At 44.0% G+C, this 16,956-nt stretch overlaps 1 protein-coding gene across 5 annotated transcripts in view; it reads right to left on the bottom strand.

Annotated features, from left to right (window-relative positions):
* Nucleotides 1-16,956, bottom strand: part of LOC129832089 (tripartite motif-containing protein 3-like) — a 35,438-nt gene that overhangs the window by 3,319 nt on the left and 15,163 nt on the right. For 3 of the 5 annotated variants that reach the window (XM_055895848.1, XM_055895847.1, XM_055895850.1), the window contains 12 exons: nucleotides 15,856-16,034; nucleotides 8,315-8,555; nucleotides 7,575-7,726; nucleotides 7,047-7,227; nucleotides 6,185-6,355; nucleotides 4,545-4,841; nucleotides 4,082-4,346; nucleotides 2,785-2,888; nucleotides 1,289-1,456; nucleotides 895-1,063; nucleotides 584-643; nucleotides 256-326 (listed from right to left, as the gene is read on the bottom strand). In XM_055895848.1, the coding sequence (XP_055751823.1) occupies nucleotides 256-326; nucleotides 584-643; nucleotides 895-1,063; nucleotides 1,289-1,456; nucleotides 2,785-2,888; nucleotides 4,082-4,346; nucleotides 4,545-4,841; nucleotides 6,185-6,355; nucleotides 7,047-7,227; nucleotides 7,575-7,726; nucleotides 8,315-8,555; nucleotides 15,856-16,001 (2,025 nt within the window). In that variant the 5' untranslated portion in view covers nucleotides 16,002-16,034. Of the gene's footprint in view, nucleotides 1-255; nucleotides 327-583; nucleotides 644-894; nucleotides 1,064-1,288; nucleotides 1,457-2,784; nucleotides 2,889-4,081; nucleotides 4,347-4,544; nucleotides 4,842-6,184; nucleotides 6,356-7,046; nucleotides 7,228-7,574; nucleotides 7,727-8,228; nucleotides 8,250-8,314; nucleotides 8,556-15,767; nucleotides 15,814-15,855; nucleotides 16,035-16,956 lie in introns of those variants that run through there. The other 2 variants (XM_055895851.1, XM_055895852.1) reach the window with 2 other exon arrangements.

Below are 16,956 nucleotides of genomic sequence, written 5' to 3'. Positions count from 1 at the left end.
CATAACAGAGTTTGGGAAGTTCTATTCCTTTCATTTGAAATGATTTAAACTGACATCAGATACCCAACAGTGGAAGTGCACATTTTCCTGTGGCACAGTTACGTACAGTAACTACAGGATGGCAGTGAGGGAGTGACACAAAGCTGCAACCACAGAATGCTCAAGGCTTGAAGTCAAGGCATTTTAAACCTACCTGATATGACTACAGTAACACACACACACACACACAGGGAGAAAGAGAATAGTGAGACGTACCTTCACTGAATGGTTGTGGAAGTCTGTTACCACAATCTCATTTTTGTTGTTGATCGCCACAAAGTGGGGACCTAGGGTAGGGAAGGGGAGGGAGGAAGGGATATAGAGAGGGAGAGGGGAAGAGACAGGGAGAGGGAAGAGAGGAGGCGGAGAGAAGATGAGTCATCAACATAACAGTGCAGTAGAGGAAGTTCTAGACTATTTTAGGACTTTGTACACAACAGCACTGTGGAAACACTAGCCACAAAGGGAAACACCAAGCAATGTAAGACGCGGCAATGGGCAGTTGTATCATGAAGAGACTGCTATACCATACATCAATACTTACTGAACGCAGGGCCAGATTTACTCAGCTTGGGTTCCAGTGAAATGTTTGTACCACTTTTCTCTAAAAAAGAAACAATAAAAGGTCAAAGTCAGAGATGAGATTGAAATGAGTGACAGGTTTCTCCATGGAGCTAGTGAAGCCATATAATTGGAGGGTTATAGAAATGTAAGAGAATCACACTGACCAAAGAGATAAAAGCAGAAAGGAGAATACAATAGAACAGGAATTGTTCCAAAAATAGTGACAAACAGTGGAATAACTCCCAAAACTGCAAACCAATAGATAGATCATGCAAGGAGTTTCTCCCCTACCTGTGAACTGTCTGTCTGATGTCCCCCTGGCTCCAAACTTGGTGACCAGCTTCCCATTGGCCTGGAAGATGAACACACAGCAGGCCTTGTTATCCACGGTGATGATGTGTCCGTTCCTGTCCACCGCCACTCCTTTAGGGCCCATCAGACGACCCGCCCCGATCTTACTCTGTCAGGGAGAGAATGGAAGGTCAGAGGGATGGAGAGGGAAAGATGTGAATTGTGATGAGTCTTATCTGACGTGCAAATCAAAGGGGCAGCTATGGGAAATATGTGCACCCGGTACGTATAGAACATACAAGGAGAGGGGATATAGTAGACTGTTTAACATTGACGTTTCAGCTCAAGGTCTTTCTCAAGACCAGTCTCCCAGAGTGACCTGATGACCTCTCACCTTGAACTTCCCGTCGGAGGAGAAGATGCTGACCCAGCGGTTGTCGTAGTCGGCCACAATGATGTCACCGTTCATATCCACAGTGACCCCCGTGGGGCGCTGCAGTTGCCCCGGCGACCGACCCCTGACCCCAAACCTCAGCTTGAATGCCCCATCGTTGGAGAACACCTGGAGAATAATACCACAACAACACTCAAAAACAGATTTGGATTTGAAATAACCTTTTTCTTAAGGGACAATAAGGAATAGGGTGGAATTTGAGATGTGCCTTGAAATATGTGCTTGACCTGTGATACCTCGATTGAAACTACCTCAACCTAATACCTTTTCTGCTTTGCAACAATGAATTTAGTACTCATCCCACTCTGCACGCTGTCACTATAGACATGGTTACCTTTCTGTCACAGTTTGTGTGCAGTGGTGTAAAGTACTTAAGTAAAAATACTTTAAAGTACTACTCAAGTAGTTTTTTGGAGAATCTGTACATTACTTTATTTATATTTTTGACATTTACTACATTCCCAAAGAAAATGATGTACTTTTTACTCCATACATTTTCCCTGACACCCAAAAGTACTCGTTACATTTTGAATGCTGAGGCAGGACAGGAAAATGGTCCAATTAACACAAGAGAATCAAGAGAACATCCCTGGCCTTCCATACTGCCTCTGATCTTGCAAACTCACGAACACAAATGCTTCATTTATAAATTATGTCTGAGTGTTGGTGTGCCCCTGGCCATCCGTAAATAAAAAATTTAAAAAATTGTGCCCTGGTTTACTTAATATAAGGAATTTTTAATTATGTATACGTTATCTTTTACTTTTGATACTTAAGTATATTTTAGCAATTACATTTACTTTTGATACTTACACTGCCGTTCAAAAGTTTGGGGTCAATTCGTCATTTTCTTGTTTTTGAAAGAAAAGCACATTTTTACATAGTAGACATTGTTAGTGTTGTAAATGACTATTGTAGCTGGAAACGGCTTATTTTTTTATGGAATATCTACATAGGCGTACAGAGGCCCATTATCAGCAACCATCACTCCTGTCTTCCAATGGCACGTTGTGTTAGCTAATCCAAGTTTACAATAGCAATAAAACTGGCCTTCTTTAGACTAGTTGAGTATCTGGATCATCAGCATTTGTGGGTTCGATTACAGGATCAAAATGGCCAGAAACAAAGAACTTTCTTCTGAAACTCGTCAGTCTATTCTTGTTCTGAGAAATGAAGGCTATTCCATGCGAGAAATTGCCAAGAAACTGAAGATCTTGTACAACGCTGTGTACTACACCTTCACAGAACAGCACAAACTGGCTCTAACCAGAATAGAAAGAGGAGTGGGGGGCCCCGGTGCACAACTGAGCAAGAGGACAAGTACATTAGAGTATCTAGTTTGAGAAACAGACGACTCACAAGTCCTCAACTGGCAGCTTCATTAAAAAGTACCCGCAAAACACCAGTCTCAACTGGTTGTATGGTTGTAATCTCACCTGTATACACTGGTTGTTGCTGTCAGCCACTACGATGCGTCCGTTGCTGGAGGTAGAGATTCCCTGGAGGTTTGTAAACTCTGCTTTATCTCTCCCTCTGGTTCCTGTCAAATACACACATCCAGTAAGATCACTGAGTCAAACCACCACACATCCAGTAAGATCACTGAGTCAAACCACCACACATCCAGTAAGATCACTGAGTCAAACCACCACACATCCAGTAAGAACACAGAGTCAAACCACCACACATCCAGTAAGATCACTGAGTCAAACCACCACACATCCAGTAAGATCACTGAGTCAAACCACCACACATCCAGTAAGAACACAGAGTCAAACCACCACACATCCAGTAAGATCACTGAGTCAAACCACCACACATCCAGTAAGATCACTGAGTCAAACCACCACACATCCAGTAAGATCACTGAGTCAAACCACCACACATCCAGTAAGATCACTGAGTCAAACCACCACACATCCAGTAAGATCACTGAGTCAAACCACCACACATCCAGTAAGATCACTGAGTCAAACCACCACACATCCAGTAAGATCACTGAGTCAAACCACCACACATCCAGTAAGATCACTGAGTCAAACCACCACACATCCAGTAAGATCACTGAGTCAAACCACCACACATCCAGTAAGATCACTGAGTCAAACCACCACACATCCAGTAAGATCACAGAGTCTCAGTGTTCATGTTAACAAGGGCTAAATTGCAGTCACGAGTTATCACAGAGAGACCTCAAAAGATCTTCATCAGTAAGATTGCTGAGAGCAGTGAAACAAATTGTGAGTATTTTCCTACTTTTTCCACAGCATTGTCTGTACCCTGCAGCCTGCACTGAGAAAACTAAGATAACTATTATCCAACTTTATCACTATATGTGGTTGTCTTACTTTCGTCTTATTGTACCTACTTCAGTTGCATCTGCCTCTGGATACGAGCATAAAATAACAAGTCAAATGTTAATGTCTTCATCAGTAACACTGCTTAAAAAAACTATGGGAGCATTGAACCAATGTGTAGTATTTCCTTCTTTTCCCCATGGCCTGTTCTGTACCATGCAGGCTTTTAAACTGATTATCAAAGACAGTAGTAGAGAAAGCTGTTTTTGAAAATGTTTTTACTTGTAATTTGCAATCGTGACTTGCGATTGTTTTAGCTACTTTAGTCATAGGATAAGATAATCACCTAAATGACTCAAATGTAAATATAAGCAGCTGTACCACAGAGTTAGACTAATATTAATAGGTATTACATGTCTCTCTGATCATCACCCACCGACTCTGTAGATGAGTTCATCCTCGATGGGGTTCTCCTTCTTCTTGGTGGTGCTGTACATACTGGAGGGTCTCCTCACAGCCTTCTGTCTGATGTGGCCCCCCGTCCCACTAGGACTCTTCACCCTCCTCTTCACATCGTCTGGAGACTGCAGGACGTCCGAGGGCTTGACCGCACGCAGCCGGAACGGACTGCCCCTGACCGGCTGGTCGTACAGGAGGAGAGAGAAGGAGAACTCCCCCTCAGAGCGCATCGTATAACCCACCTGCAGAATATTTTGGAACAGACCCTTATCAGGCACCTCCAGGGGAATAAAGTCTTAGACAGACAGTACAGCTGCATACAAAATAAACACTACATTAAACACTTGACAATATATACATTGGATTGATTACATACATTAGATTACACAACACATATATTGCAAGTTACGATGTCATATACAAAGTACAGTTATCCTCACCTCATACGTCCCATTCTTATTATCCACCACCTCTGTCTCCGTGGTTACCGCCCCGTCCACCGACATAATCTCGGCCCGCAGCGCCGCGTTGCCCGTCTTCACCAGCTCGCTGTCCTTGTCCTTGGTCGTCACTGTGACAGTGGTGTGTTGGCCAACCAGTGTGTGGCGTAGTCCCTCTCCCGTGGCGACGGAGGTGTGGCCAATGGCTCCCGTGGTGATGAGCACGCCCAGGTTCTGGATAGAACGACGTAGACCCTCTGTCTCCACCTGGCAGTCAAGATGGCCGTTCTCATGGGGCTGGGAGGGGGAAAGGGTAAGTTTGTTAAGTTTATCAAATCAAACTTTATTTGCCACATGCGCCGAATACAACAAGTGTAGACTTTACCGTGAAATGCTTACTTACAAGCCCTTAACCAACAGTGCAGTTCAAGAAGAAGAAAATATTTACAAAGTAAACATAAATAAAAAGTAACACAATAACAATAATGAGGCTATATACAGGGGGCACCGGTACCAAGTCAGTGTGCATGTGTACAGGCTAGTTGAGGTATTCTGTACATGTAGGTGGGGGTGAAGTGACTAAGCATAGGTGACAAACAAGCAGCGAGTAGCAGCAGTGTATAAAAGAGGGGGGGGGGGGTCAATGTAAATTGTCCTGTGGCGATTTTTATGAATTGTTCAGCAGTCTAATGGCTTGGGGTTAAAGCTGTTGAGGAGCCTTTTGGTTCTAGATTTGGCGCTCCGGTACCGCTTGCTGTGAGGTAGCAGAGAAAACAGTCTATAACTTGGGTGACTGTCGTCTCTGACAATTTTATGGGCTTTCCTCTGACACCACCTATTATAGGCCCTGCATGGCAGGAAGCTTGGCCCCAGTGATGTACTGGGCCATTCACACTACCCTCTGTAGCGCCTTACGGTCAGATGTTGGGCAGTTTCCGTACCAGGTGATGCAACCGGTCAGGATGCTCTCGATTGTGCAGCTGTAGAACCTTTTGAGGATCTGGGGACCCATGCCAAATCTTTTCAGTCTCCTGAGGGGGAAAAGGTTTTGTCGTGCCCTCTTCACGACTGTCTTGGTGTGTTTGGACCATGATAGTTTGTTGGTGATGTGGACACCAAGGAATTTGAAACTCTCGACCCGCTCCACTACAGCCCTGTCTATGTTAATGGCCTGTTCGGCCCGCCTTTTCCTGTAGTCCACGATCAGCTCCTTTGTCTTGCTCACATTGAGGGAGAGGTTGTTGTCCTGGCACCACACTGCCAGGTCTCTGACCTCCTCCCTATAGGCCGTCTAATGGTTGTTGGTGATAAGACACTGTTGTGTCATCAGCAAACTAAATGATGGTGTTGGAGTCGTGTTTGGCCACGCAGTCATGGGTGAACAGGGAATAGAGGAGGGGACTAAGTACAAACCCCTGAGGGGTCCCAGTGTTAAGTATCAGCGTGGCAGACATGTTGTTGCCTACTCTTACCACCTGGGGTAAGAGTAGCCCGTCAGCATCCTTATGGCTTTGACCCGAATAGCAACCTATTCTCTATATACTGTAGTGCACTTTTGACCAGGGCCCATTGGGAACGTAGCCTTTATCATCATTGTATACGTATATATGTGAAACGAACAAACGAATGTGTCCACCAACCTGTTCTGGGTAGGTGTGTCGAGCCAGGGCGCTGACCCTCTCCCCCATCTGTTTCTGGACCAGCAGAACCTCTGTAGCACTGCCATGGCTCAGAGCCTGCTCCGTAAAACTACTGCAGCTCTGGATGTTGTCCTTACCCTGCAGGAGAGAAGAGAGCTGGGCCTGGAGCACCTACAGACAGAGAGAAGAGGAGGGATGTTAAGAGAGGTAGGAGAGGGAGGGATAGTCAATTAGGGAGGAGAGGAGAGAGAAATAGTTGGGGGGAGGAGGGGGATAGTAAGAGTCAGGGAGGAGAGGAGGGAGGGATAGTCAGTTAGGGAGGAGAGGAGAGAGAGATAGTTGGAGGGAGGAGGGGGATAGTAAGAGTCAGGGAGGAGAGGAGGGAGGGACAGTGTGGCTTAGTTGGTAGAGCATGGCGCTTGCAACGCCAGGGTTGTGGGTTCATTTCCCACGGGGGGACCAGGGTTCAATTCCCACGGGGGGGACCAGGATGAATATGTATGAACTTTCCAATTTGTAAGTCGCTCTGGATAAGAGCGTCTGCTAAATGACTTAAAAATGTAAAAAAAAAAAAAAAAGTTAGGGAGGAGAGGAGAGAGAGAATGGTATGTAGGTAGTCAGAAACAGAGTGAAGCGAGGGAGAAAAAGAGGTAAGACCGGGAGAGAAAGAGAGTCGAGAGAGATAGTCATCCACAGAAGTAAGAGAGAGGTAGTTCTTCATAGACCATCACTGTGTCCCAAATGACCCCCTATATAGTGCCCTACTTTTGACCAGAGCCTTATGGGCCCTGGTCATAAATAGTGCATTGAATAGGATATAGGGTGCCATTTGGGAGAGCAGATCTAATCCTGTTGCAGGTACCTTCTGCTTGGTGCAGCAGATGTTCTCTAGGTCAGTGATGAGGGTGGTCTTCCTGAGGTGTAGCGCCCTCTCTAGCTCCTCAAAGGTACTGCTGATCTCTGTCACCGCCTCGTTCTTCCTGTCAGTCAGCTGCTTGGAGATCTCCCCTACCAGCTCTATAGCAGCCCTCAGCTGGGGCAGCCTGGGAAAGGAAGAGGAAACAGTATATTATCACTACCTCACACAGTCCAAGTCTAACCAACGAGCATGAACAGAGGAACTGACTAAATGTGTGTGCAATTTCTATCGATCTTCATGAGAAGCTGAAACCAGAGACTGGAAAACTGCACTCCGGTCATTTATCATTGCACTTACCAAGACTTATCCAGTGTGTACACGGTCAATGTACTCAGAATAGGGCTTTAACGATCCTAATACCGTCCCTCATTACAGACAGAGCAGTATAGACCGTCCCTCATTACAGACAGAATAGTATAGATTGTCCCTCATTACAGGCAGAGCAGTCTAGACCGGTTTACCATCCAGTACCTGTTGCGTATGGCATCCAGCTGGGTCTTAAGGGCTGCTTTCTGTTGCTCCAAGACATCTCTCAGAGGGACAGTCACATGTTCCCTGTGCTCTCCCTCAGTACACTCCAGACACATGGCAGTCTCACACGACTCGCAGTAGAACTCCATCACCTACAGGGGGCGCAGAGGAGCAACACACAGCACAGCTCAACACACATGATGACTCACCATAGACCAGGCAGGTTCATACAGTGACAAGGTCAAACATGGATATCTTTACTCAATGTTTAGGGGCTTGTAAATGTTGTGAATCCACACTCCTGAACAATACTCTCACTTCAATAGAAAACTGTCAAGGTCGGCCCTCAATCATTTTTCCTTCAAGTCAGATGTGATTTAGCTAGTCCATGGTACATATCCACAAAGCGACTCAAAGTAGGAGTGATGATCTAGGATCCGTTTAGCCTTTTAGATCATAATGAATGAGATTATATGGACAGATCCTAGATCAGTATTCTTATTCGTCCCGGATCTAAAATCAGTTGTGTTCACTCTATCAGTCAGTGGCACCAATGTATCATCAATTAGATGCCAGACTGAAGCCTACCTTTCCCTCTTTGTTGGGGCAGGAGAGTTGCAGCAGAGGGGCAGTAGAGGGGTAATAGAAGCCTACCTTGCCCTCGTGGTTGGGGCAGGAGAGTTGCAGCAGAGAGGCAGTAGAGGGGTAGATGGGGCAGTAGAGGGGTAATAGAAGCCTACCTTGCCCTCGTGGTTGGGGCAGGAGAGCGGCTGGCAGGCGGCAGCAGCACTGACTGACTCCAGCACACTGCAGGCCTCTGGAGGAGAACACTCTGGGTCCCTCTGCAGCACCTCCATCAGGTTGGTTATGAAGAAGTTATTCTGCAGCGCGGCCACGCCCTTCTCTGGCAGGATGGACGTCTGACGACACACTGGACACGATAGTGTCAGAGACTGAGGGGGGATGTAGTTCTGTAGGCATCTGGAGAAGACAGGAGAGAACAACAGGGAAGGCTTGTCATAAACCATGTCAAGTTGATGGTTATGGTTCATCACATTACACTTTCAACAATTGGCACCAATACAAAAGGGTCAAGTCAAGGATCTACAACAGCACAGCCTACTACAGGCAGTGCATGCAATATGTCTGCTCAGTAGGCCAGTAGCCTCTCCTGAAGATGATGTGAACAGAACAGACAGGGCAGAGGACAGTGCAGAGGACAGTGCAGAGGACAGTGCAGACGTCAGCGAGCTGTGTCAGGCAATATGGAGAGCGCAGAGCTCATTAAGGCAGATGAGGGCATTCCTGTCAAGTGAGGGTAGCAGGGGTGGAAAGACCTGCTCGCTGGCAGCATCACTGTGGACTGTGCCACCTCCTCTGTGTTCTCCCTTCTCTCTCCTCTCTTCCTCCATATCTCTCTGTCTCTCCAGGTGAAGAGGGGTGTGTGTGAATGTCTGGTGGGATGGGTGAGAAACAGCAGTACTGTGGCACCCTCAGGAGAATGCACCCAGCTCTCCCTCCACCAGGCCTGGAGATGCTGCCTGTCACCTTAAGTCACAGGGAAGCAAAAGCTGCTAAGGAGATCCCTGGCATACAGTACCAGTACCCTCTCTGACTTTATGCTGTAACACATATTTGACTCTCTCATGGCTTTATGCTGTAACACATATTTGACTCTCTCATGACTTTATGCTGTAACACATATTTGACTCTCTCATGACTTTATGCTGTAACACATATTTGACTCTCTCATGACTTTATGCTGTAACACATATTTGTCTCTCTCATGACTTTATGCTGTAACACATATTTGTCTCTCATGGCTTTATGCTGTAACACATATTTGACTCTCTCATGACTTTATGCTGTAACACATATTTGACTCTCTCATGGCTTTATGCTGTAACACATATTTGACTCTCTCATGGCTTTATGCTGTAACACATATTTGACTCTCTCATGACTTTATGCTGTAACACATATTTGTCTCTCATGGCTTTATGCTGTAACACATATTTGACTCTCTCATGACTTTATGCTGTAACACATATTTGACTCTCTCATGACTTTATGCTGTAACACATATTTGACTCTCTCATGACTTTATGCTGTAACACATATTTGACTCTCTCATGACTTTATGCTGTAACACATATTTGACTCTCTCATGACTTTATGCTGTAACACATATTTGACTCTCTCATGACTTTATGCTGTAACACATATTTGACTCTCTCATAAAGATGCTGTAAGAATTCTCTCTCTCTCAAACCATTACAATGTGCCCTGACCTAGTTCAACATCTCATTATTGCAGGGCAGGAATTACATTTTCCTTCTTATATTAAAATAAGTGACAAATACTGTGCATCTGTTAAAGTAGTTTTGCAAAGACCATAAATTAGAGTTAATTTCAGAACCCAGCAGAACCTTGGGGTTGTGCCAGTAGTTAGGGTTAGGGAGAGGTCGGGAAAGAGTTCGGAAGGGTGAAAATGGCTTCTTACTAGGGATGACCCCACTTAGCCGACTGGTCGATTGTTTGGTCGATAGGCTTTTTTTCGACTGAGATTTGTTTAGTCGAGCAGTAGCAAAAAGAAATGTATATTTAAGCAATAAGGCCAGAGGAGGTATAGTATATGTATGTATCACAAACTCCCGAGGAGCCTTATTGCCATAATAAACTGGTTACATTATAAACTGGTTACAGTGAAACTAAATGTTTGTCATACCCGTGGAATACGGGTATACCACGGCTGTCAGCCAATCAGAATTCAAGGCTCAAACCACCCAGTTTATATACACTGCTCAAAAAAATAAAGGGAACACTTAAACAACACAATGTAACTCCAAGTCAATCATACTTCTGTGAAATCAAACTTTCCACTTAGGAAGCAACACTGATTGACAATAAATTTCACATGCTGTTGTGCAAATGGAATAGACAAAAGGTGGAAAGTATAGGCAATTAGCAAGACACCCCCAATAAAGGAGTGGTCTGCAGGTGGTGACCACAGACCACTTCTCAGTTCCTATGCTTCCTGGCTGATGTTTTGGTCACTTTTGAATGCTGGTGGTGCTTTCACTCCAGTGGTAGCATGAGACGGAGTCTACAACCCACACAAGTGGCTCAGGTAGTGCAGCTCATCCAGGATGGCACATCAATGTGAGTTGTGGCAAGAAGGTTTGCTGTGTCTGTCAGCGTAGTGTCCAGAGCATGGAGGCGCTACCAGGAGACAGGCCAGTACATCAGGAGATGTGGAGGAGGCCGTAGGAGGGCAACAACTTAGCAGGAGGACCGCTACCTCCGCCTTTGTGCAAGGAGGAGCACTGCCAGAGCCCTGCAAAATGACCTCCAGCAGGCCACAAATGTGAAATGCCACCCCACACCATGACTGACCCACCGTCAAACCGGTCATGCTTCCATCAGAATCTTGGGCAAGGTGTCCTTTCTCCAGAACAATCGTCTTTTGGTTGAAAGATGTCCTCTTCTCCTGTAGAAATAGCAGCTAACACTAGCTATGTGCAGGAGAGGTGTCCAACTCGTGAAAGCGCGTGACAAAGAAATTCCAGAAAATCGCAATAAAGAGATAAACTGCTATAAGTCGGTTTAAATTAACTACCTTATGATGTCTTTAACACCTATAACGAATAAAAACATGACCGGATATATCTAAGGCCTATAACCGGAGCGTTCTAGAGCCACAGCCAGATGTCCTCCCTGCGTCAGAGCGAAGTGAAAAAAGGCCGGACACTTTGTTCCAAGGTCTTTTATAAGCTCTCAGTTCTGCCTAGCAACCTCATTTCAACTCTCACTATTCGCTGACACCCAGGGGAAGACGTATGCAGTGCATCTCAACCAATAGAAGACAGGCAGATTTATAAACAGATCTCAGAACAGCAAGAAGATTTCTGCATTCTCACATCCTCATAGGAAAAATGCTCTAACTCGAGTTCTGTTTCACTCACAGATATAATTCAAACTGTTTTAGAAACTAGAGAGTGTTTTCTATCGAATAGTAATAATAATATGCATATTGTACGAGCAAGAATTGAGTACGAGGCAGTTTAATTTGGGAACGAAATTATTACAAAGTGCAAATAGCACCCCCTATTGAGAAGAAGTTTAATAACAGTCATTTTTCTTGATCTCCTTCTTAATGTTATTATTACTATTATGACCATCATTATAATAAGTAATGTCATTATAATTAGTAGGCTTAGTATAGCATCCTTCTATAACTACCATTGAGCTGTAGGCCTAAGAGTACATCCTATTTAGTATTAATACAGTAACTTACTTAGGCCTATATTTCAATACTTATAGAGGCTACTGTATCAATCAATCATTCATTCATTCATTCATGTCATCACATAGCATAAGAGTCATTCATGATTTGAAATGCAATCAAGCATTTTAGTTTAAAAATAATTTAATGCAAGCCTTGCATAATAAAAGCTCAAACAATAAAAAAAAACTGTTCCATTTTGAAAATTGCATTCACAAATGAATGCGACTGTTTTTAGTCTTTTCTGTAATAAAGTCTTAATAAAAAACATTACAACAAAGTCTCTGGTACACTTATCATGTATTTAGTGTTGTTTACATTGTTCCAACGCAGCACTTTCTCCTTAACCTTATTTTTCTTGATCCTTATTTTTCTTCATTTTGGAATATATAATGATCTGATGCACATTCAGATGTCATAAATCAGCACTGCAGAGCTCCCCCTGTACTATGCCGTGCCTTGATTGTGTTACTGTTGATGATATCTAGAAATGTGCATGTACACCCTGGCCCACCTACTGTTGCTAGCCCCAATTCTGACTTGTGCACTGATATCTGCTTCACTGATTTCTGCTCTAGTAAAAGCCTGGGTTTTATGCACGTTAACACTAAAAGCGTATTACCTAAAATGGTTCAATTGAAAGTGTGGGTTCACAGCTCCAAACCAGATGTGTTGGTCATTACTGAGACGTGGTTAAGGAAGAGTGTTTTGAATACGGAATAGCTCTGTGTTGACTGTTGCTGGATGCTATCGTCCTCCATCAGCACTGGCCTGTACCCTACCTGCCCTAAACTCTCTCCTGGCCCCTTACACTAAGTCTGAATTTGTCCTGCTAGGTGACCCAAACTGGGAAATGCTTAAACCACCTGACCAAGTCCTGAAACAATGGGACTCCCTCAATTTCTCTCAGATTATTACGAATGGGGAGGCAGGTAGCCTAGACGTTAGAGCTTTGGGCCAGTAACCGAAAGGTTGCTAGATCGAATCTGTAACGGTTTTCCTCCTTGTCTGAAGAGGAGTAAGAGATGTCGTACGTGTCCATATTTAATTTAATAACTGAACACAAAGAATACAAAAATAACAACGAGAATGATACAAAACGAAAACGAAACAGTCCCGTATGGTGAAAACACAGACACAGGAAACAACCACCGACAAAACACAAAGGAAAACAGGCTACCTAAATATGGCTCCCAATCAGAGACAACGACTGACACCTGCCTCTGATTGGGAACCATACTAGGCCAAACACATAGAAATATAACCATAGAACAAAACATAGAAAAACAACATAGAATGCCCACCCCAACTCACGCCCTGACCAAATTAAAATAAAGACATAAACAAAGGAACTAAGTTCAGAACGTGACAGAATCCCCGAGCTGACAAGGTACAAATCTGTTGTTCTGCCCCCGAACAAGGCAGTTAACCCACTGTTCCTAGGCTGTCATTGTAAATAAGAATTTGTTCTTAACTGAGTTAAGTTTAACGTGCCAAGTTAAATAAAGGTTAAAAAAATAATAATAAATCCCACAAGGTATGTCTCCAAACACCCAGAAAAGGCTACTCTTCTCAATGTTATCCTAACAAATAATCCTGATAGGTATCAGTCTGGTGTTTCTGTAATGACCTTAGCGATCACTGTTTTACAGCCTGTGAAACGGCCTGTGTGAAATGGCTGCTCAGTTAAACGACCTGTCCTGATTTGTCATAGACGCTTGCTAAAAAAAACTTTAATGAGCAAGCCTTCCTTCATGAACTGTAAATTGGCAGCTGAGTATGAGACCGTATCATCTGCCTATAAATGGATACATCTGCCTATCCTACTGCCTGAGCTATGTTGTTGATGTAAATTGAGAAGCGCGTTGGGCCTAGGATCAAGCCTTGGGGTACTCCCTTGGTGACAGGCAGTGGCTGAGACAGCAGATTTTCTGACTTTATACACTGCACTCTTTGAGAGAGGTAGTTAGCAAACCAGCCCAAAGACCCCACAGAGGCAACAATACTCCTTAGCCGGCCCACAAGAATGGAATGGTATACCGTATCAAAAGGTTTGGCCAAGTCAATAAAAATAGCAGCACAATATTGCTTAGAATCAAGGGCAATGGTGACATCATTGAGGACCTTTAAGGTTCCAGTGACACATCCATAACCTGAGCGGAAACCAGATTGCATACCCGAAAGAATACTATAGACATCAAGAACGCCAGTCAGTTGATTATAGACAAGTTTTATCAACACTTTTGATAAACAGGGCAAAATAGAAATAGGCCTATAACAGCTAGGATCAGCTTGATCTCTCCCTTTAAATAAAGGATGAACCGTGGCTGCCTTCCAAGCAATGGGAACCTCCCCAGAGAGGAGAGACCGGCTTGGCGATTATAGGGGCATCAACCTTAGAGAAGAAATGGTCTAAACCATCTGACCCAGATGTTTTTGGGGGTCAAGTTTAAGGAGCTCCTTTAGCACCTCGGACTCAGGTACTGCGTGCAGGGAGAAACTTTGTAGCGTGGCAGGGGGAAAAGGGGGAGAAGCATAGGGGATAGTCGCATTAGAAGGGGTGGGAGATGAGGAAATGTTGGATGGGCAAGGAGGCATGGCTGAGTCAAACAGGAATCCTGACTTAATAGCATGGTATTCATTCACTGTAATAGCTACTGTAAATTGGACAGTGCAGTTAGATTAACAAGAATTTAAGCTTTCTGACAATATCAGATATGTCTATGTCCTGGGAAATGTTCTTATTACTTACAACCTCATGCTAGTCATATTAGCCTACGTTAGCGCAACCGTCCCGTGGACGGGACACCGAGCCCGAAGTAGTTTTAAAAAATAGACAGACAGTGACTGTGTGACTAGCACCCGTTGTCTCTCTCTCCTCCTTGCTGCAGCGACCACCACAGTGTTTATCTCACTGTCCGTGTTACTGAAGCTGCAACTTAATTACAGCCAATTCTAACTGAAAAGTTACGTTACTGAAATCCCGCATTTGTTTAGGGAAAACATCCCCTGTTCCCTCAACCCTTGTTCTCTTTATGTGACACATGTATGCATCCCATGCATGTGACCAATAAGGCCTGACCTATAGCATATCATAATCACATCAAGAATTGGTTATAACAAACTGGGAGCACCATTACAGCAGAATGGATGCAGAGGACGTGACAAATAAACTCGAAACGGGGTAATGTTTAGGCTACTGGTTGCTCATGAGGTAAAGGGGAAGTCAGATGTGTGGAATACATTTGACTAGTTGTGTACATGTAGAATTTTTTAATTGCACCTTTATTTAACTAGGCAAGTCTGTTAAAACACAGTGCACGCAGCAAGTCTGAGCAAGGCCCAGCGCAATCAAATCAACTGCTGGTTGGACTCCCTCTAGTCATTTGTGTCTTAATTATTTAATCAAACTGTGTGCTTAAAGCACAAGCTCAGTGAATATAGTTGATTTGATTAAAACAAATAGGATGTGTCTATATATGGTCGACAAAGATTTTTTAGGGTTTTGGTATAGGCCAAGGTTCCCCAACTGGCGGTGATTTTATTTGCCACCCCCCAAGTTTTGAGCAATTTTTTAAAATATCTTTTATATATATATATTTTATTTTATTGTTAGACATAAGACTGTAAAAACACCAGCAAATGAGCTCCAAGTGATTTTAATTTTGGAAATCTGTTCCAAACTATTCCCATGCACAATAGAGAGATGTGTGATCATATACAAATGTAAGCAAGGTTTGAAATGATTATGTTTTAGTCAAATATTATATCTGTTTGGGCTTCTTGAGGTCACTTTGCAGTTATTTGTAATTATGTTCCGGTCCTCTGACCATCCGCTCAAGAACAAATCGGCCCGCGGCTGATTTTGGTGGATGATCCCTGGTGTAGGGTGTATGGTAGAGACTTACTTCTCACAGAAGGTGTGTAGACAGGGCAGGACTTTAGTATTGTGGTAGTGGTTAGGTGTAGGGTGTATGGTGTATGGTAGAGACTTACTTCTCACAGAAGGTGTGTAGGCAGGGCAGGACTTTAGGGTTGTGGTAGTGGTCCAGACAGATGCTGCAGACCAGGAACTGTTTGTCTATCTGCCGGACCACTGGGCTGGTGCTGCCCGTCTCACGCTTCGCCATGGCGACAGACATTCACAGGGAGAGGGAGGACAAGCACCTCTTCACCTGAAGAGAGAGAGCGAGATGAGCGGGTGAGAGCACTGACACACAAACTGCGTTACGAATTCAAACTCTTTTCCCTAGTGTATCAATGCTTAATTTTCTTCATAGATTGTTGAGGCATTGGATTGGTGAAAGCATTGGCTAGAGGGATGTTACAGCATTTTTCTTACACAAGTTAATTCCCTTTACATCCATGACAGAGAGTGAATTAATAGAGAATCAGAATACAACTACGGAGAAAGAGGAGGCCCCACCTGACCACAGGAAGAGAGAACAGGATCACTAACAGTTCATGGCTTCACAGCAGGAAGAGGGCGTCATGTCATTGTATAGAAGAAGGACTGACTTGCCTAGTGACATTAAGGTTAAATCTTTTAAAAAATAACACATTTATACACTCCTCGCTTGGTGAGCGGAAATGAAATGAAAAAACGCCACCTGCTGGAGAAGACACATTTTGGGCCCAGTTATCCCTCTTCCAGGCAGTCTCTTTGTCTTCCTCTACTGACAGACTCCAGCTCCCCCAGGGGGACTAAGGTAATATTACTGAACTGCTTCATGACTTAATGACTGGGGAGACAATTGGATCCATGTGATTACGACTGCAGGGCCACAGGGCTCAGCTCAAAGACAATCTAATTATGCACACCACCAGCAGCAGTCATACATTCATCCCCCAGTGTGAGGAAATGAACCATTTCCCTCAAACTCAGAGGTGTGTGTCACAGAGGTAACAAGAGAACATGTCTGAGTCCAAAATGGTACCCTAATCCCTTTATAGTACACTACTTTTGATCAGGTTCTATTGCACTATGTAGGGAATATGGTGCCATTTCGGACACTACCCATTAACTTAATTTTTTGTATTTGTTTCTCTTATTATATATTACATTTTTTGAGTATAGTAAAATGACAAATCAGTGGT

Source organism: Salvelinus fontinalis, chromosome 33, assembly GCF_029448725.1.
Source record: "Salvelinus fontinalis isolate EN_2023a chromosome 33, ASM2944872v1, whole genome shotgun sequence".
In the NCBI taxonomy this organism is placed as follows: domain Eukaryota; kingdom Metazoa; phylum Chordata; class Actinopteri; order Salmoniformes; family Salmonidae; genus Salvelinus; species Salvelinus fontinalis.
Note: the sequence above shows the minus strand (reverse complement) of the source record. Positions and strands in the feature narration are given on the sequence as shown.